The sequence below is a fragment of the Jaculus jaculus genome, chromosome 21, assembly GCF_020740685.1.
Source record: "Jaculus jaculus isolate mJacJac1 chromosome 21, mJacJac1.mat.Y.cur, whole genome shotgun sequence".
NCBI lineage: Eukaryota > Metazoa > Chordata > Mammalia > Rodentia > Dipodidae > Jaculus > Jaculus jaculus.
In genome coordinates this window covers 1,094,345-1,116,566 of record NC_059122.1, presented here as the reverse complement: position 1 = coordinate 1,116,566, position 22,222 = coordinate 1,094,345, and the positions used below count along the sequence as shown (strand labels likewise).

The 22,222-nt window shown below is 44.8% G+C and overlaps 1 protein-coding gene across 1 annotated transcript in view; it reads right to left on the bottom strand.

Moving 5' to 3' along the window:
* The window catches only part of Adcy2 (adenylate cyclase 2), a 494,315-nt gene that overhangs the window by 142,102 nt on the left and 329,991 nt on the right, over positions 1-22,222 (bottom strand). The window contains exon 5 of the mRNA XM_045139193.1: positions 9,980-10,128. Within this exon, the coding sequence (XP_044995128.1) occupies positions 9,980-10,128 (149 nt within the window). The remainder of the gene's footprint in view (positions 1-9,979; positions 10,129-22,222) is intronic.

The following is a 22,222-nucleotide window of genomic DNA, read 5'->3' as shown; positions in this document are numbered from 1 at the left end:
GTGAAATATGGTACCTTTCTTTGTTATTTGCTACTAAATTATTTAAAGGGACCAAAAGATCCTAACGGATTTTGTAAATTAAAAACACAAACAAACTATGGGAATTATAACCCAGAGCAACAGATGCCTCAGCTGGCCACAGAGATGCCAGGTTAGATACAGAAAGACAGTAAATGGACCATTCAATGGGGAAATCGTAGCCAAAGGTGATGAGTCTCTGGACAGACAGCAATCAGTTCTCTTTAGCTGCTGAAAATGAAGTTCTAATAATATAGGTATGGCTCTTAGGATCTTCAGTTTTAGTTCCTTTTGTATGCTGGATGGGCCCAGAATCCACTCTTTGTAAATTTTTTTTTTCTTTATTTTTATTTATTTGGAACTACAGACAGAGAGACAGAGAGAGAGAGAGAGAGAGAGAGAGAGAGAGAGAGAGAGAGAGAGAGGGAGAGAGAGAGGGAGAAAATGGGCACGCCAGGGCCTATAGCCACTGCAAATGAACTCCAGATGTGTGTGCCCCCTTGTGCATCTGGCTAACGTGGGTCCTGGGGAATAGAGCCTCGAACCGGGGTCCTTAATATTCACAGACAAGTGCTTAACCACTAAGCCATCTCTCCAGCCCCAGAAACCAGTCTTTAGGAAAAGGGTGTTTATCAGAGCCACCAAGGACATGATGCTCTGGATTCTGTTACGTCTATTGGCCCTCACAGCCTGGCTACTACCTTATACAACCTTCCTGCACGTGCCATGACATTTACCAGTGACAGGCAAATATTATTTATATTCACGGTCAAAAGTATCAATTACAGGTGAGATAAACAAGTTTGGTCTATAAAAAGAGACATTAACTTAGATAAAGAAAGTTAAATTAAGAGACTAGTAAACAAAACTACTGTACTTATTTATTTATAGTACAGGGCAAAAGGTCTAGAGATATGAAAGGATGTCAAAACTAAAAGACTAAAGGTTTGATTATTTTCGTAAAGTTTTATATAACCACAAAATGATGAGCTTTGTACCATTAGACCTAATGTTGTCTGTGGAAATGAATTTCCCTACTAAATGAGGTTTTCTCTAACAGAAATGATGTGAGATCAAAGGGAATATATGTGTGTGTGTGTGTGTGTGTGTGTGTGTGTGTGTGTGTGTGTGTATGGAAAGAGAGAGAGAGAGAGAGAGAGAGAGAGAGAGGGAGGGAGAGAGAGAGGGAGGGAGGGGGGGAATTTATGTATTATATAAAAACAGCCAGGTTGTTCATCGGGAAAACATACAAGTTTAATATTCAGGCATAACTCTAAATGGGGATTATTGAAGGTTTCCCTGAAAAAAAGATAGTAATATTTTAAAGGAAAAAATCTTGATGTTATGAACAAAACAACATACAATCAGGGATTAATTAATTAAAAAAATTAATCTAAAGTTCTGTTTGAAAACAACTTTTATAAATATCAATAGAAGTATAGCAATATCTCAAAGTAAAATTGGATTTACTAAGACTTGAATTTTGGTTATGGGAATTTAATATTCCCTAATAACAATTCCCTCTAATTATGTAATTTTAACAACTTTAATATCTTTTATCTTAGAGGTATCTGGGACCAGTCCTGTGGTTAGAAGAAAATAGTTCTTTTTAATGTTAATAAAGTTGAGTCAGTCTTTGTAGACCTTTGAGCCTCACTGATATCTCTATATCATCCCTTTTAAGAGTTAGAACCCATAATAATTTGGAGAATGGATGTTAACTCAATCTCACTTCTCTACACTGGAAAAGGATAATAAGGAATTATAAAATCTTTACTCTTATGGGCCAGGCCTTGGACAACAAGAAGAGGAAGCCCAGAAAGTCAGCTATAGTTAAAAATAGCTTTTATATTGCTATGTGATGGCATTGGGATTTTAGCTTTGCAGAATAAAAGATACAAACCTATAAGGTAATATGTAATGTGTCCTCTTAGCAAAATTTATACATTCATCTGATCCAAAGAAATGTTTCAAGAATGTCTTACAAATGTTAATATATAATGTACAACTATTATATTACAGAGCTTAGTGATCATAATAAGAAAAATAATATGCTGATTTTGGAAAACTAGTGAAAATAAAGTATACAGAGTTCTTTTTCAAAAATAACTTTTAAATAAAACTTGATAAAGGACAAATATATTTTAATGTACCTTAACATTTGGAGACAGTTATAATTAATCAATTTTAACAGAAGGATAACAGATAGTAAAAAGGAAAAAAAGTTGTTAATTAAGATGATTACCAGATAACAGCTTAAGGTTTCTGTCCAAACTATGTGTTTTTTAACCAGTTATGTCATGGTATCAAGGTTATAAATTTTGATTGCCATTCCCCAAGGTGTGAAGGTTAAGATTTCAGCTCACTGATGTTAACCTGTGCTTGGTAATGTTTGTAACTCGGCCAAATCAGCTAGGCTCCCCGGTCAACCTATTAACTATTAAAAACCCTGAACCTTAACATCAAAGTTTACTCATTAGTATTTAATCTTCTATGAGAATATTATGATATGTAAAGATACTGTAACTATGACATGTCCCCATGTTGTTCATGCTGGGTTCTGCTAGGTGGTCATTGCTGAAATTATAAGTCTCATGAAAATGATTTAGTTATTGAGGACTGTCATAAATTAAGTTATAAAATCAGCCAATGGTTAGAGATGGTTACTTCCAAGATTACTTTATGTCTGTCGGAATGTCTCTAATATTTCAAGTTGGTTTAGCTCAACAATAACCAGGTTCTCCTTTATTCTTTTTTTTTTTTTTTTTGTTTTGTTTTTTTGAGGTAGGGTTTCACTCTAGCTCAGGCTCTCCTGAAATTCACTTTGTAGTCTCAGGGTGGCCTTGAACTCACGGTGATCCTCCTACCTCTGCTTCCTGAGTGCTGGGATTAAAGGTGTGCGCCACCACGCCCAGCTCTCCTTTATTCTTAAGCTGTTGTAATCAAAGTCTCACTCAAGGGCTAGAGGGATGGCTTAGTGCTTAAGGCATTTGCTTGCAAAGCCAAAGGACCCAGGTTCAATTCCCAAGGACCCACGTTAGCCAGATGCACCAGGGGGTTCATGAGTCTGGAGTTCGTTTGCAGTGGCTGGAAGCCCTGGTGCGCCCATTCTCTCTCTCTCTCTCTCACACCACCTCTTTCGCTGTCAAATAAATAAATAAATAAAAATAAGATATTTTAAGAAAAGTCTCAGTCAAGGCTTTAGTTCAATAGTTGTTTCATTACTGGGATCTTAAGTTCATTGCTTATAGATATAGACTTAGGACATGTTCCCTGCTCTAGGACACAGCCTCGTGTCCAAGCGATCTTTACAGATGGAAAAAATAATATCTTAAACTCTGCTCTTCTCCTTCCAGTTTTACTAATGTTGTTTTCAAATACAGATGCCAAGTTGTTATACCGACTTACCTTTTCCTGACATACAAGTTCTAGTTCAAATCAATTGATTTAAAGTTGTTGGTAAACAATTATTTTCAGGGCTAGTAACCTGTTCTGCCTGTACTTTCTAACTGACAGATACCTAAAAGATAAAATATGTATGCTTTCCATGTTCCAGATATGCTTTCTTGTCACCTGACTATAAACTTAAATATTCATCAGAACGATTTAAACTTTTGTGTTTTTCTCCAGATCTGCCTTACTAACCAGATATGTTCTGCGCTTCCTTAAGCAGATCTGTTTCGCTAATCAGGTGTATACAGTCTCTCTGAGTGATTAATAACCACGTGTAGAAGACAAAGTCAAGTCGGTTGGAAACGTCCTAGTTAAGAGGACAGCCAATATTTCGGTTCCTTCTCCCAGGTCAGAAGGCCACAGGCGGTGACGAGACTCTTGTGACATCCAGCCTCTGGGGAGTTACCTGTCTTCTTGGTCAGAGAGGACATGGAAACCAGAGACCAGGAAATGGACTCCACGTCAGTGTCTGCAGACAGAGGCGCTCAGCACATGCTTCTAAGGGAACCACGTGGCCAGCCCGGCCTGGATCTTCCTAGCAGATGACGCCATGGGGAGAGTCCTGGAGCTCTTCACAGGCCCCTAAGCGTCCCTCCTACAGTCACAGCTGTCCTCTAAGGTACAACGCCTTGCTCATTATGGCTGCCTGTGTGGTCTTAAACACTCAGGAGGAAAATATGACCACAAAATATTACAATGTAAATGAAAATTCAGACTAACAGATTCCTTCGTCTGATGTTGGCTTACATTGATAAGCTCTTTTTTTTAAAATTTTTTGTTCATTTTTATTTATTTATTTGAGAGTGACAGAGAGAGAGAGAGAATGGGCATGCCAGGGCTTCCAGCCACTGCAAATGAACTCCAGACACGTGCGCCCCCTTGTGCATCTGGCTAACGTGGGTCCTGGGGAATTGAGCCTCGAACCTGGGTCCTTAGGCTTCACAGGTAAGTGCTTAACTGCTAAGCCATCTCTCCAGCACTGATACGCTCTTCTGTTAACCTATGTTTTCTACTGCCTCTGTCTGGCTCTGGTTAATTAGCCACTGTTTTCCTTAAATTAAAAAAAAAAAAAATTGAAAAGGGGAAAATGAAGAAAATAAAATGCCTAAGGGTAAAATTCATCCAGGAAAGGTGCAATGAATAAGAATACAAATTATTTAAAAGAAGATATCTCAAGAAGGAAAAATCTAGACGTACCGTGTTCTACATTGGTGGCTCAGGATGGGATGTATGACCAAGCTGTGATCAGCCCAATTGAAGGGGTAAAGTAGACAATCCAAAGATTGTCAATACTGGTTGTATTTACCCAGTGGCTATCCATTTGCATTGTCCCAGTCTCTCCTGGTTATGCTTTATTACAATGAAAATGCTTATTTTGCCAGCATGTGTTAAAATGTGTAGTGTGTTTTGATTTTATAGGATTCATAGTCATCAAAGAGTCCTAAATCTCAGATGAGGCTTGAAGCTTTAAAGCTATCTTAAAGTTGGTAAAAGGTTATGGAGACTTGTAAAGCTAATCTAAATACAGTTTACATTATGAGAGAATCATAAGATTATGGAAGTAAAGTGGTTTAAATGTGTGGGCCCATAAAATCAGACCTAAATCTTGCCTCCAATGGATAGAGCCCCACCACGGAAAAAGGTGTGTTTGTATCAAATCTGGAGCCCAACTTTAAGATTTAACACACTGGTGATGCTGGTTGTTTGATGGTGTTCCCTTGGAATTTGCAACCAAGAAGACCCGCTTATCCCTAGGAAACTGGACACCCCCACCAGCCTGGAAATATGATCTAAATAAAAGATTGGAAGAAGGAGCCACTCCAACCACTATTTGGCCTGGCCTCCAGACTGTCATATGCCGCTACAACTGCTATTAAAGTTGCAGTTGGGTCTGGCAAGAGTTCCATTGTTGATATTCTCAGTGGGGATGGGTGCAGGCCCCATGGGGTTAACACTTGGGGGAAAACAATAGTTATAGCCCTATTCCACATAGTGACAGAAAACACTTTTGAAGGGGCTATTTTTGTAGCAGTCTATGCCATATCAAGGCATACAGTACTGGGAAGCACCCATGAATAGGAACTGAAAATTAAGGCATATCAGTCTGTACACACTTTTAATATACCTTGTCTGCTCAATTCACGGATAACACACCAAATAGCCAAGTCATTGATAGACTTTCCAAAGCAGCTAAATTCCCTGGCTGACGTGGTTTCTCAAAACCAGAGAGGCCTGAATCTGCTCACAGCTGATAAAGGAGGACTGTGCTTATGTAAATAAGGAATGCTGCTTTCCACAAACAAACCTGGAGTTATCATGAATAGACTCCAGAGACTTAAAGAAATTATGGCAAAAGGAGAGAAAATTAATAAACTCCTGTTGTGGGACAGCTACTGGTCATGGGCTAACTGGTCTATGCCCTGATCAGACCACTAACAAAGATCTTCTTAGGATTATTATCTGGGCCCTGCATCTTGGACCTTCTAAGTACACTTATCACCACTAGATGCTCTCAGCCCAAGGGCTTATTATAGTCCAGTGAAAGAAGAAGACTCGGATTTATAAAAGGTGAAGTCTTTTATATAAAATTGACAAGACTTCAAAAGGGGTGAAACAATTAAAAGAATACTATATCTTTAATGTTTCTAGCTTCTAATAGTTTAGATGGACTATAGTCAATGTATCTATAAGAAATGTACATGCTCCTAGGACCTTTAGTTTCCTCCTCTGAAACTGCAGCGGGGGACATTCCTCTGATGGTAGCTTATGAGAATTCGGTGACTCCGAGCCTGACCCCTTTGGACAATGTATAACTGCATTATCTCAAGAGACAGTTGTCTGTACTTAATATTATTTGACAGAACCTTACACCCATGGATGTAAATCTCTCCCCTCTGTAAGCATGGGAGAATTCAGACAAAGGACTGTAAAAGGTGTGTAAATCCAGCACAATCTGAGTTCCTGGCCTCTGCCAGGTTTTGGACATTAGCCAGCAGAGGTCCGCGGTGAATAAAGGCCCTTTCCCTCTCTCTGAAGTGGATTTTGCCTGATTATTCTCACTGACTCATTAATTCCTATAACAAGAAAAGGACAGAAAGGTGCTATAGCAGAACCCCAACAACAGTCACTTGTAGGAGAAGCTAAATGGGGGGAGTCATAAAGGGCCCATAAAGGGGGCACAGTAGACTGGAAGTGAAGACATTGTTTAAGGGAGAGATGTCAATGGGGTCACATCCACCACATAAAACGAATGCAGGTGTCTTTCATAGACCTGGGGAGAAGATGGGTGAGCACTGATGTTAGGGCCAATTGATCCCATGGCTTGGTGGGGAGTTCACACCAGAATGTAACAATTTGAGGAAGGAAGTAAAATAAAGAAAATCAATCAGAGAATAGAACAATTTTCACCAGAATCTGGGCTATGAAAGAAAGATACAGTTGTAGAGTTGGATGGGACATGACATAAAATTAAATATACTTGTTCTTATTTTATTTACTTATTGGTTTCTCGAGGTAGGGTCTCACTGTAGTCTATGTAGTCTCAGGGTGGCCTCGAACTCATGGTGATCCTCCTACCTCTGCCTCCAAAGTGCCGGGATTAAAGGCATGCGCCACCATGCCCAGCTGTTCTTATTTTATTTTAAGTGATTGATTTGTAAATGTTTAAGAACTAGTGGGTAAGATTTAGAGAAAGGTTATGAAGATTCAAGAGGCAACCAACAGTTTCTGTCTTCATAATGAAATATTTCTAATTTCATTAAAACTAGCAAAGAGCGAGTAAATATGACTAACAGAGAACAAACATTTTGTTGACTGAATGTCAAAGTTGAATCAAGAGGCAGCAAGTGATTTTCTGAAATGGTCTAGATACCTAGTAAATGTTACTTTTTAAAAAAAAATGCATTCACCAGAATCTCTGCATTGCCTATGCACTGAGTCTGTTTTTTTCTTTACAAGTTCTCTTTGGGGATAAACCCCTCCACATTTTTCAAGTATCTTTAAAAAGTTATTACTATCCTAGGTCATTTAAGCAAGTTTTTCAGTTGTTTTGTATTCCAAATATATTTTAGGAACTTAAATTTAACTTCATACGTGAAATACATTCTGCGCATGCTGCAAAGCCAACAAGCCAAGCAGGGCTGTTTCATCACCACGGCCTGGATGTTTCTATGATGCTCACCTCCTTCTGTGTCCCCTCTCACACTGGGCAGGGCTTACCTGTGCCACCAACAGGTCGTGGCAGAAGTGATTTTCTAAGACCAAGCCAGAAAAGACAAACTGGCAGTCTTGGTTCTGCTGCTCTAGGGAGATGCCATGCTGGGAGGAAGCTCTCGCTGTCTGTGGGAAGGACTGGAGAAACTGAGGCTGCCAGCCAGCAGCCCACGACAACCAGCCTAGCAGGAGAGGAGGCACAGAGAAAGCGACCCCCAGACAGTTCAAGGGCTTCCTGCGCTGTCTGAGGTGGGAGTGTCTTCCATTATTTTCTACACCTGCTTTTCCCTGAATGGTCACGTAGCGGCTGACAGATGTTCTGTGGCTCTGATTACATACAGCCACATCTGCCCGCATGCTGTACACAGGCAAAGCATTAGATAATCCTATGCTTTCACATGACATAACTTTTTTTTGTTTATTTTTATTGATTTATTTCAGAGCGACAGACAGAGAGAAGGAGGCAGAGAGAGAATGGGTGCGCCAGGGCCTTTAGCCACTGCAAACGAACTCCAGATGCATGTGCCCCCTTGTGCATCTGGCTAACATGGGTCCTGGGGGATTGAGCCTTGAACCAGGGTCCTTAGGCTTCACAGGCAAACGCTTAACTGCTAAGCCATCTCTCCAGCCCCGTGATGTAACTTTTTAAAAATATCCTTTAACTTTTATTTTTATTACCTTGTCTTTTGCCTTTTATTCCCAGAGTTGGAGACAGACCGTGTCTGTCCATTTTGAGTGGATGTTGTACCAAAATGTTGTTGGCCACCATGGGTGTCACTGACACGTGAATCAAGTACCTTCTCTGGCAACAAGACCAATGCCACCCAGGCGTGACAGGTGAGGGCACGTGCCTCCTGCCTGTGTGCAGCTCAATGGAAAACAGCACACTGGCATGATGAATGGGCGGATGTGGCGGTTTGAATGAATGTCCCCCAATTGATTCAGGGCTTTATTAAAAGCTTAGAATTTGGATCTCCAGTTACCTGGCTGGAGGTGGCATCACTATGGGCAGGTCTAGGATCCAGTCCTAAGGTGTGGGGTGGATTTGGAATTCCACTCTAAATATATGCAAAGTGATTGAGCTTTGCCTGGAGTTCCTGAAGTGTCCTTGCTTTTTCTTTTCTTTTTTTTTTTTTTTCCAGTCCAGGCTGACCTGGAATCCACTATGTAGTCTCAGGGTGGCCTTGAACTCTGGGGGCGGCAATCCTCCTCTACCTCTACCTCCCGAGTTCTGGGATTAAAGGTGTGTGCCACCATGCCCAGCCTTGTTTGCTTTTTGGTGGGTTTTTTTTTTTTTTTTTCTTCTCTCTCTCTGCTTGGATCTGTGAAGGAAGGCAGGCCAGCTTCCTCTGCCATTACAGAACTTCCCCTGGATCAGTAAGCTTCAAATGAACCCTTAGTCCTCCATAAACTGAGTCTGCTTTGGAGGTTCATCCCAATGATGTGAGGCTTATCAAAGAACAAGCTCCCAAAAGCAGAGTTAGCACGGATGAACAGGACATAGGAACGGGGGAGCAGCCTGGGCGTACAGTGTCTTGCAGAAGGGGAGATAGTTGGAAGCCCCCTTTCCAGCCAGAAGTGGACGCCCTTGAAGTTCCTCTCGGCAGCTCAAAGGAGACAGAGGCCTCTGGTATCTTCTCTCCTCTTTGCTAACATCCCATGATGTTCCCACGTTAGTTTTCCAGGGATTACAGCTTCGGGAATGGGTCACCAGGGAGGACACATGACCACTCCAGTCTTGACAAAGGAGTGACTGGCTTGATGAATTACTCAACCTCCTGTGTCCTTTGTTCTATCCCAGAAGCCCACTGTGCCCTAGTACGAAGAACACACAGGCTCCCTGTCATGCATTGGCGTCACCAGTGCCCTACCCCAGACAGCCCACTAGCGGGGCTCAGACCCCGCGTCCAGACACTATCTGGATCCACTTCTCTATTTATGCTGCCACGTGACCTTTGAGTTCCCCAAAAGAAGGCCGTGGGCACTAGGTCTATGAGGGGACATCTTAGTCCAGTGAACTACAAAAGAGATTGGGTTTTTTTTTTGGGGGGGGGGGTTTCCGGGTAGGGTCTCACTCTAGTCCAGGCTGACCTGGAATTCACTATGGAGTCTCAGGGTGGCCTTGAACTCACGGAGATGCTCCTACCTCTGTCGCCTGAGTGCTGGGGTTAGAGGCGTGTGCCACCACGCCCAGCAAGATTTTCTTATCTCAGTGGAAAGGAGCCAGGCAGCGCCAGGGACAGCTGGTGCGGGGCGTGGCTCTCCGCAGGCTCCCGGGCTGGACGGAGCCGCTTACCTGACGTTGGTGTGCCGCTTGACGTACAGGTTGTGGAAGTTGTTCGTGTTCTCCATCTGACCTGCCTTGGGGCCCTGCAGCCTCTGGATGATCTCGGCTTTCATCTCCATGGCTATGTGGGCTGGCAGCAGGGACAGCAGCAGCCGCTCCTGCAGGGGGAAGAAAGGGCGATGCACTGTAAACAGCCACGGAAAAGGCCAAGGGAGTGTTGAAGTCAACTCTGATTTGGAATGGGTTCCCAGGTGGGGAGGCTCCTATAAGTTAAAATCTAAATTCTAAAAACACATTTAAAGAAAAAAAAAAAAGGGCTGGAGAGATGGCTTAGCGGTTAAGCGCTTGCCTGTGAAGCCTGAGGACTCGGGTTCGAGGCTCGGTTCCCCAGGACCCACGTTAGCCAAATGCACAAGGGGGCGCACACGTCTAGAGTTTGTTTGCAGTGCCTGGAAGCCCTGGCGCGCCCATTCTCTCTCTCTCTCTCTCTCACTCTCTCTCTCTCTCTTTCTCTCTCTGCCTCTTTCTCTCTCTGTCTGTCGCTCTCAAATAAATAAATAAAAATAAACAAAATTTTAAAGAAAAGAAAAAAAGAAGTTCATCAATTTTCCTAAGGTCAGACTGTGTTATTATTTATTGAGTTCTAAGAATGAGTCCTTCAGCATGGATAATAAAGGGAGGCATGGTTATTTCCCCAAGGATACTGTTCATCTATTTTGATTTTAAAATAGCAAAGCAGGAATAATATTAAAGTCCAAGAAACCAATGGGTAGTACCAGTTAAAGCATCCATTCTCACCCTTTGGGTCATGTGGGCGATCAAAGTACAGGCTTTATTGCACTTGGGAAAGGCAACCAATATTTCCTAAAGAAGGAAGTCAGACATTTCCCAAGATTTCATTTCCTCCATGATGAACACCTAGCCTCCTTCACTGATTATCAACCGTTACGAAAACAGAGTGAGAAATATCAGCTTCTGTCAAATGTCACGCATAAGAAGCTATGGATGGAGAATAAAACAGAAATCCTAACATGATGAGCGTTTTGTATATTTTTGGTTCGTTTCATACACCTGGTGTATGAAGGTTACACTGCACTCATTTTTGTATATATTTACTCTGCTAGAGTGCCATTTCCCCTCTTTCGTCAAGGAAAAAGAAGCCTTTATTGAGGAAGAGAATCGCAGCAGGGCGATCTTGGAAAGTTTACAGTCATTTACCAGTCATTTAAAATGCTAATCTCTTTCACTTAAAACACCGGTAGACTTCCCGTGAGTGTAGTCGCTTCCCAGCTGTGCCTCTAAGAGCCGCTGCTCTTGGACTCCTGCAGAGGGCAGGCAGGATCCCAGCTTCCACCTGGCAAGTGCCCTTCAGGTGCCCACAGTGCTGGGACCTGGAGTGAGTTTGTCATAAAAGCACTATTAATATAATTGGGAGCTGGGGCCCTTTTCTTTAAATGTATCTTTCTCCCTTAAAAAAAAAAATGTTCTGATACTGAAAGAACAGCCCGATACAGGCTTTGAGCCATGCTCCTGTCTTTCCGGGAGGTCACTCCACGTTGTCCCTTCGGCACTCGGCCCACGAGCTTCTCTGCCCACCTCCCTGGTTGTCCGTGGATCCTTCACAGGACCCTGGGGAGGATGCCCATGCTGCTTGCTGGTCTGCCCTCCCCTCCCATCCTTCCCTCAGCCTGACCTTTAGTGCCTCCTCCCCACTGACTGACCATCGCTTGATCCTTGTCCAGCCCCCGCTGGACATTTCCAAACATCATCTCCCCTCTTATATATTCCGCAATAAGATGATGCGGAATCCTAAGGGCCAGGCCTCCCTGAAAGACACAGATTCCATGACCAAAAATGGAGAATCAGATATGGTAATTCTCTCCCACACCCAGCCTCATTGAGCAGCCAAATGTAAATTATGATCTCTATTTTCAACCCAAATGTAGAGAGATGACCAACTTTTCATAGGCTGACTGAAAAATATAGGAGATAAAATTCATAGGTTATGTAATGCAAATCTTTCTCTTTTTTTGTTATGATAAAGAATTCCTGCCGGGCGTGGTGGCGCACGCCTTTAACCCCAGCGCTCGGGAGGCAGAGGTAGGAGGATTGCCATGAGTTCAAGGCCACCCTGAGACTACATAGTGAATTCCAGGTCAGCCTGAGCCAGAGTGAGACCCTACCTCGAAAAACCAAAAAAAAAAAAAAAAAAAAAAAAAAATAATACCTGCAAATTTAGACTAGAATAAAAAATTTTGGGAACAGCCAGTGGGCCACACGAAAGGGTCATCTGCTGTCATGAAATTCTGGGTCTGCTGGTAGATACTGTGAGCTCAAAGAGGGAATCCAGCCTTGGGGTCAGTATACAACCTAGTGGGAGAGTGCTAGACCAGTCAACAGCCAGTGAAAACTTGAGCTAGGTGATAAAATCAAGACACTTTTCCTTTACTCTAATGCTCTAATTTGGGGCTGGAGAGATGGCTTAGCAGTAAAGGCGCTTGCCTGCAAAGCCTAAGCACCCATGTTTGACTCTCCAGATCCCATGTAAGTCAGACACACAAAGGTGAGGCAAGTGCGAGGTTGCACACGCCCACTAGGTGGCGCAAGCGTCTGGAGTCCTATTGTAGTGGCTGAGGCTCTGGCATGCCAATGCTCTCTCTCTAAAATAAAAAAAATTAAAAATATGCTAATTTGAAAGAAAGCACAGTTATTACTGGCTTTAAAACCTAAGACTGTTCCTGTGGTAGTTTGAATGAATGCCCCAATAAGCTCAGGTGTTTTATAAAAACCAGGATTGCCAGCTGTCTGACTGGAAGAGGTACGTTTGGGGGTGGGTCGGGGGGTCTGGCTTCTCGTCTGGAGGTGTGCAGAGAGTCTGAGCTCTACCTGGGCCCCTGCTGAGTGCCTCTTTGCTCATGCTGCTGGCTGTGGGGTGTGCCTCCCTGCTTGGATCTGTGAACAGGGGCCACCTTCTTCCTTCATGATGAAACTTCCCCCAGATCTGCAAGCCTGAAACAAATCTCTTTCTCCCATAAACTGTAGCTGGTTCGAAAGTTCATCCCACCAATGTACAGCCAACCTCAGCAGCCTCTCTACCTAGTTGGGAGCTCGCTGTGAAAGAAAAGACCAACATTTTTATTAAAAAATTTTGTTTAATTTTATTTATTTATTTGAGAGCGACAGAGAGAGAAAGAGCCAGATAGATAGGTAGATAGAGAGAATGGGCACACCAGGGCCCCCAGCCACTGCAAATGAACTCCAGATGTGTGTGCCCCCTTGTGCATCTGGCTAACGTGGGTCCTGGGGAATCGAGCCTTGAACCAGGGTCCTTAGGCTTTACAAGCAAGCACTTAACGGCTAAGCCATCTCTCCAGCCCGAAAAACCAACATTTGGGCAAACAGGACATAGTTCAGTGTGGTTTACAATCTCACAAGGTTAATATTTCCATTAACATCTCAACTTTTTTGGCATGCTCTGCCAAGTCACCTGAAAACGACAAACTGAAGTGCTTAGCATGCCAAATACTACTTAGCTGTATTACTTCCCCAGGTACACTGGTCAAATTTCTTAAGGATGATTTTAATGTTTTTTGTTTATTTTTATTTATTTATTTGAGAGAAACAGGGAGAGAAAGAGGCAGAGAGAGAGAGAGAGAGAGAGAGAATGGGCATGCCAGGGCCTCCAGCCACTGTACACGAACTCCAGATGCGTGCGCCCCCTTGTGCATCTGGCTTACGTGGGTCCTGGGGAACCGAGCCTCGAACCCGGATCCTTAGGCTTCACAGGCAAGTGCTTAACCGCTAAGCCATCTCTCCAGCCCTTAAGGATGATTTTAGAAAATCAAGCTGTCCATTATATTGATTGACTCATACTCTTCTTTCTCTTGCTGGAGATGCTGGTGTAACCCCCGAGAAGTTGGCCACTTCCAGAATACTTGAAAGTTATCCATAGAATAACTCAGTTTTAGTTTGGGAGCACCAGTTCAACCTATTCTTTTATTGAATCTCTAGATCTTTTGTGCTGGCAACAGTTTTTCCTTGAACGTTTTATCTGCTAGAATCCTCTCTACAAGAGCCCCAGAGGTAACTCAGCATGTGAATGGTCTGATCCTGTTGTTGGAAGTGCAGGGTACCCTGAGCTCTGAAGATTTTCTAATATAATGAGGCACAATGGACGTTGTAAGTACAGTTTGTTATATTTTGTGGAGAAGGCCAATAGGAAATCCAATTTATAAGAATAAATTGGGCTGGAGAGATGGCTTAGTGGTTAAGCGCTTGCCTGTGAAGCCTAAGGACCCCAGTTCGAGGCTCGATTCCCCAGGACCCACGTTAGCCAGATGCACAAGGGGGCACATGCATCTGGAATTCGTTTGCAGTGGCTGGAGGCCCTGAAGCGCCCATTCTCTCTCTGTCTCTCTATCTGCCTCTCTTTCTCTCTGTCACTCTCAAATAAATAAATAAAAATGAACAAACAAACAAACAAAAAAAGAAAACAACAGAAGTACAGATTAAAAAAAAAAGAATAAAGCTTGTGCTTAAATTTTGGGCTAAGATAAAGTAATGTGTATTATTCCATGTTCCTTCAAAACTAGGCATACAAAAAGCATTTAAAGCTGTTTCACTTTTCAAAAGGAAAGTAAAATACTCCCTTCATAATATTTTATGAATTTTCTCCTTTAAACTACTTGTATCAAACCCGTTACTTTTTTTTTTTTTGGTTTTTTGAGGTAGGGTCTCACTCTAGCCCAGGCTGACCTGGAATTCACTATGGAGTCTCAGGGTGGCCTCGAACTCACGGCGATCCTCCTACCTCTGCCTCCCAAGTGCTGGGATCATTACTATTATTTTTTTGCATGTATATATGTGGTGTGTGTGTGTGCTAATTTGTGTGTTAGGTGCACATGTGTGTGTGCAGGTGTGTGCCCATTCATGTGCAGGACAGAGGTTGACATAGAGAATATTCTTCAGTGACTGTCCACTTTTTTGTTGTTGTTGTTTTTGTTTGTTTTTTGAGGTAAGGTCTCACTCTAGCCCAGGTTGACCTGGAATTCACCATGTAGTCTCAGGGTGGCCTCGAACTCACAGCGATCCTCCTACCTCTGCCTCCTGAGTGCTGGGATTAAAGGCGTGCACCACCATGCCCGGCTCACTTCAATTTTTTATCAAGGTCTCTCACTAAACTTAATGCCAACCAAGCTGGCTAGAGTAGCCAGCCAGCAAGCCCTAGAGATCCACCTGTCTGCACTACCATCTCCTGAGCACTGGGGTTACAAGACAAACATCACCACCCCGGCCTTTCGTGTGGGTGCAGGGGTATGACCTCAGATCCCCTCGCTTGCATAGCATGCATTTTACCAACGGAACCACCATCCAGTGCTCGGATCCTTATCTGAAATGCACCAATCCAATCCAATGAGCAGACGGTTGTTAGTATGAATTCTTTTTTTTTTTTTTTTGAGTCTCACTCTAGCCCAGGCTGACCTGGAATTCACTATGTAGTCTCAGGGTGGCCTCAAACTCACGGCGATCCTCCTACCTCTGCCTCACGAGTGCTGGGATGAAAGGCGTGCACCACTGCGCCCAGCTGCGTGTGTCATTTTAACACAAGGCAGCTATCTGAATGGCCAAGTACCAGACCTTAAGCAGCACTGAGCCACGGTGGCTTCACCGTCCAGGAAAGAAGTGGGTGGCATCTGTAGCAGCCACTTTCTTATGGGGGAAGGGCTTACGGTTTTTTTAAACTTTTTTTTTTGTTTATTCTTAGTTATTATTTGAGAGCGATAGAGAGACAAAGAGGCAGAGAGAAAGAGAGAGAGAATGGACGTGCCAGGGCTTCCAGCCACTGCAAACAAACTCCAGATGCATGCGCCCCCTTGTGCATCTGGCTAACGTGAATCCTGGGGAACTGAGCCTTGAACCGGGGTCCTTAGGCTTCACAGGCAAGTGCTTAACCATCTTAAGCCATCTCTCCGACCCAAGCTTATGATTTTAAGGGGAGTGTTCATCATGGTAGGGAAAGCATGGTGACTGACTTACATCTTCATATTCATGTGGGGGGGGGGAGAGGAGAGAGCAAGGAAGCCACCTAACACCCTCAAAGCCTGCCCCTAGTGACACACCTCCTCCAGCAAGGCTCCACTTCCCAAAAGGTCCACCAGCTGAGGACTCCTAAGTAGGAAGCTTAAATTTTTTATTACTTATTTATTTGAGGAAGAGACACAAGGAGAGAGATAAAGAACGAGAATAGGTACACCAGGGTCTCCAGCCACTGCAAACAAACTCCAGATGCATGCGCCCCTTGTGCATGTGGCTAACGTGGGTCCTGGGGAATCGAACCGAGGTCCTTTGGCTTTGCAGGCGAATGCCTTAAGCACTAAGCCATCTCTCCTGCCCCTAAGTAGGAAGCTTAATTGCAAACACTACAACCGCTTGAGGCTCTGGGAGACATTTCATATCCAAAGCATCCTAGTGTCATTCAGTACTACTGGGCATCATGAAAGAGTTAAATGACCACTTGAAATGAAATCGTGGACACTGTGCACTCGGGAGACATCTGTGTGGACGAGAAGAGGAGTGGCCTGGCCCTCCCTTTAGTTGGGACTGCTCACACCTTGGCTGCAGCCTGCGTCCTGGCTGCTCACGGCAGAGCAACGCACCAGCCATTACACTGACCTCAGGTGCGAGCACGCGCCGAGGCCGCATCTGCTTTCGCCTGCTGCTGTTGCTGCCTTACTTTTATCTCGTGAAGTTTGCCTCCCGCAGGCCCCTGCTTAGAACGTTGCTTTACCTACTTACTTAAAACACAGTGGGTGCTCTTGTCATTTGGAAGGTCTTGATTTATGTTTCCCTAACGACTTTATTTTTCTTTTTGGGTTTTCGAGGTAGGGTCTCACTCTAGCCCAGGCTGACCTGGAGTCTCAGGGTGGCCTTGAACTCATGGTGATCCTCCTGCCTCTGCCTCCCCAGTGCTGGGATTAAAGGTGTGCGCCAGCATGCCGGGTGACCCTAAGTATTATTTTAATAAATCAGTCACAATTTTGTGTATAATCAGAGTAAAGCTCATTGTAGTGGAAAAGCTATGACATGGAGGTTCTAGACTTCTCACTGCCACTTCAATGAGATTACATAGGCTCCTGAATGCCAATTTCTTTTCTTCTTTATGCATGTAGTCAGTGGTAGTGTGGGGTGTGTGTGTGTGCGTGTGTGTGTGTGTGTGTGTGTGTGTGTGTGTGCGTGCGTGCATGCGATGTCCCATGCCAGAGGAAAATGTTGAGTGCCCTCCCCTTTCACTCTTCTGGTTTTTTTTTTTTTAATATTTTATTTTTATTTATTTGACAGAAAAAGAGGGAGAGAAAGAATGGATGCACCAGGACCTTCAGCCACTGCAAGCAAACTCCAGATGCATGCATCCCCTTGTGCACCTGGCTTACGTGGGTCCTGGGGAATCGAACCTGGGTCCTTTGGCTTTCCAGGCAATCGCCTTAACCGCTAAGCCATCCCTCCAGCCCCATTCTTCTGTTTTATTTGCCTGAGACAGAGCCTCTCGCTGAACTTGGAGTGCCCAATTTTGCCATTCAGCCGGTTGACCGGTGAGTCTCCCAACCCCCCCTTCAGTCCTGGGGTGCAGACATGTGCAGTAGCCATGACTGACTTCTTATGTGAACACTGGGATTCCACTCTGGCCCTCACGCTATGTTCTTATCCACTGAGCATCTCCCCGGCCCCCAGCTCCCCAGGGAGCCGTCTGCGTCCGTGCACGGTTTCAGCACTTTATGTAGCATTAGATGCTTTGTAGAATGTGCATTTCCTGGTCTCAGAGATTAACTAGGTCCTGGTACACAGGCCCCCAAAATTCGAGTCACACTTGAAGCACCAACCAGTGGTGCAAACTGCCAGCCCGGCCGATGGCGCAAGAGGCGCTCCTGTCAGCGTGTAGAAGAGCAAGTGGTGATGGGCTGTTTGTACCGGTCACTCACTAGTCATTATGTTGCGGAGACAATACGGACAGAAATAACTTAAGGGCCAAGACCTACGACCTTCCAGGGTTCCGTCCAGGGGGGAGGGACGGTACGGTGGAGCAGCTGCATTCACAGTGAAGGAAGCACATAGCGGAGACATTTCACAACATGGCAAATGCCACCCCCAGTGACTTGGCTGTACCAGCTTGAATCCACCTCCCCTAACTTCCCCCTCAAGACAGTGCCACCAGCTGGGAGGCAAACATTAAAAACAAGAGTCCTCGCGTAATATTTTGGAGAACCACAGCACAGCTTTTGTGCTGTTTTTTAAAAAATATTTTATTGATTTTTGACGAAGAGAAGGAGAGAGAGAGAGACAGAGAGATACTGAAAGAATGGGCACACCAGAGCCTCAAGGCACTGCAAACAAATTGCAGACACATGCGCCACCCTGTGCATCTGGCTTATGTGAGTACTGGGGAATCGAACCTGGGTCCTTAGGCTTTGCAGGCAAAAGCTTTAACCGCTAAGCTGTCTCTCCAGCCCCTTGTGCTGGTTTATGAAGAACACCTGTGGGAAGTGTGTGGAGGAGGGAGAGCAGGGGCTGGCGTGGGAAGTGCTGGCCTAGGCTTTTGCATATGTGTATGGAGAAAAAGCTGCCTTGTTTATTCCACAGTCTAGAGAGCTGGAACATACTGTGCAAATCACAATCAATATGCCCTCTAGCAATTCTCCGTTCTCTGGTACCAAACAGCGAGTCTTTTCACTGCATCTCCCCTGGCTACATACAATTTTCTTTAGATTTAATTATTACTATTATTTGCAAGTGGAGAGGAAAAAAAAAGAGTTAGAGGGAAAGGGAGAGAGAAGGAGAGAAAGAATGGGGATGCCAGGATCCTTGCTACTGCAAACCAACTCCAGATGCATGTGCCACCTTATACATCTGGCTTTATTTGGGTGTTGAGGAATCAAGCCAGAGCTTTCAGCCTTTGCAAGTAAGTGGCTTTAACCACTGTGTAATCTCTCCAATCCACATTTAATTTTTTTTTCTTTTATGGTTTGTCGAGGTAGGGTCTCGCTCTGGCTCAGTGTGACCTGGAATTAACTAAATATGTAGGCTCAGGGTGGCCTCGAACTCACGGCGATCCTCCTACCTCTGACTCCCTAGTGTTGGGATTAAAGGCGTGTGCCGCCATGCCTGGCTTAAATATTTTTGACAATAATGGCAAAATTGTGATAACTGTTGCTCAGAAAACAAACAACCAAACAGGTGAAATGGGGCTTACCTGAATAGTCAGGATAAAATTCTAGTCATTCATATTTGACCACGGACATCCACCCTCCCTTGATTTATCAGTTCAAGGGGATGACCAGTAAGTTCTGCAAAGCACAGCGTCAAAGAATGGCAGCTCCCCTTGTGAGCAATTCCTCTCCAGCGGAATGAAGCTAGAGAAGAAAGTGCCTATGAAGTCAGGTTGTGAATTATGTGCACAGCCACTGAAGACAGCAAATTGGTATTTCTATATTTGACCTGTTTACCATCAGCTGTCAATTCAACTCTCTAAAATAGAGCCTCTGGGGAAATGGAAATCACTGATCAGGTGGAAAAATACTCAGTACCTCCTGGGAGACTGCGGAAGTGCCTGAGTAAAGCCATCTCGGTGTCCCTTCTAGCAAGAGCAGGGTCACTGTGGACCAGCCGGTCTCAGAGCCAGCTGGCCACTGGTGTCAGCATTTACAAAACACACGAAGAGGAATCTAGCCATGTAAGAAAAGTCTCCTCACACATCGAGTCAGGAAATGTGCTCCAGCTGGGCGTGGTGGCGTTCGCCTTTAATCCCAGCCCTCGGGAGGCAGAGGTAGGAGGACTGCCGTGAGTTCGAGGCCACCCTGAGACTCCATAGTGAATTCCAGGTCAGCCCGGGCTAGAGTGAGACCCTCCCTCGAAAAACCAAAAAAGAAAGAAAGAAGGAAAAAAAAAAAAGAATGTGCTTCAGAGTAAGGCTGCCTCATCTCTCAAAAAGACCAGCCATCAGGGGTCCGCAGAACCACTGGCCTGAAGCAGGTGTTGCTGGCTGAATAGCCTGCTCGAGAAAATGTATGAGGGCTGACCATACTCCTGTGCTGGATATCACAGTATAGCATCGGCTCTAGATTTCCTCTGTGAGGAAGGACAAGGTGGGAAGTGCCAATCACACCAGCAGGAGATGATAAGAAGAAATCAAAAACAGTAGCGCACTGGCATCAGCTGGATGAAACGTTCCCAGGAGCAAAGATGAATTTTTAAAAAATTTTTATTTATTTATTTATTTGCAAGTGACAGAGAGAGAAAGAGAGAGAGAGAAAGAGAGAGAGAGAGAGAATGGGCATGGCAGGGCCTCCAGCCACTGCAAATGAACTCCAGATGTGTGCGCCCCCTTGTGCATCTGGCTAACGTGGGTCCTGGGGGATCGAGCCTAGAACCAGGGTCCTTGGGCTTCACAGGCAAGTGCTTAACTGCTAAGCCATCTCTCCAGCCCAGGTGAATATTTTAACAACTAACAATAGTGCCTCAGTGCATCTATTATGCGCTAGGTAACCAGAAGCTATACGCACAGAATGCTTGCGGCACAGTGCATCCCTGCTCTGAAACACGTTGGCCCTCCCCCCAGCTCCAGTGACCACGGCATTGGCCCTGCGACCTGGTCCGACCAGGGGAATGTGGGTAGTTGTCGTATTATGTGCTTGTGCATACATAAGTCCTGGGGTCCAACGTATGGCTCACCATAATTTTCTTTCTCTATCCCTTTTTTTTGTACCAACACTCTCCTAGACAGGCATCTGGGAGTGTGGTGCCCAGGCATGGTGAAGAACGGCAGGCACCGATGCCAGGCAAGGTCAAGTGCCACTACACAATTACTTCTCATGACATCGGACTGAAGGGCAGCTTGTCACCACACGACACCCAGACACAACACCACACCCAGCTGAGGCAGATGTAACACGGCGCAAGACCGCACGAAGACCCAGGCCCTCAGCCCTTGGGTCCCTGATGCACCAGATTTCCACGGCAGATGTGACCTGGCGGGCTCTTCACTTCTTACTCGAATAGATAATGTCTTCTTGGTGAGTGTGGTTTCAGGGTGAAGGCTCCAAAAGCCCCGTTCAGAACCTCTGGTTATTCTCCTCCATGCCCTAGAGCAGAAGAGGCTGAGGCTCCCCAAGGTCACGGTTAACCCCCCAGTTCCACTAGGCAGGGGACAACAGAGTGTTAACTTGCCTTTCCTCACACACAGTAAAAATGAAAAAGCCATTTCTCTATAAGATGTGCTCCAACTCAAAGCTGAAGTCACGAGACCTTGCCATTCTCCTGGGCCCCTAGACTTCATCCTTCACACTTATTGGTCATGTCCATATTCTCCCATCACAATTTCTTTTCTTCCTGGATGGATAGCAGTGAGATTGTGGTCAAGTTTTTTTTTTTTTTCCTTCCAAATTGAAACAGTTTTTCCAGAAAGGAAGACGGAGGAGAGAGGATCCAAAAATGAGATGGCTGTGGTTCTGATCCAATTCTACTGAAGAGTCCCTGAGGATACATCTGACTTGTTACTCATGTGGTCCACAAGCAAGAGTTTTTGCAAGTCTCATAGTGTTCTCTCTCTCTCTCTTTCTCTCTCTCTCTCTCTTTGTGTGTGTGTGTGTGTGTATGTGCGTGCATGCATACCTTTGCACGGCTCAGCATGAATGCAGACAGAGGTCAGGAGCTGACTTCGGATGTTGGCTCTGCTTTTGAGGAAAGGTGTTCTGCTGTTTGCCACTGTGTATGCCAGACTCCCAGGGACTGGGCTGTCTCCGCCTCCCATACTGTTGCAGGCAGGCTAAGATTCAGATATATGTCTGCTACCATGCCCAGCTCTGCACAGTTCTGGGCTTCTGAACTCAGACCCTCACTCTTGCATGGTGTTGCAGTTACCTTCCCGTTGCTGGGACAGACTCCTGGCCAGGAGCAGCTTATGGGAGGAAAGGGGTTATTTCAGGCTCCTGGGCTCCCGGAGAAGCTCTGTCCTCGTGGAGGAAGGGGGCTTCCTTTATAGAACATCCACAGCAGAGGGGAAGAGGGAAAAGTGAGCAGTCAGCGCTCAAGCTGGGTCTGCAGACACCTTAGGGCTGGACTCGAGATCTGCCCCAGCGATACATCTCTGCCTGTTGTAGACTTAAGTCGGAAGTTTAATCTTAATAAAAAAAGATACTTGAAGGCTGGAGGGATGGCTCAGTGGTTAAGGCGCTTGTCTGCAAAGCCAAAGGACCCAGGTTT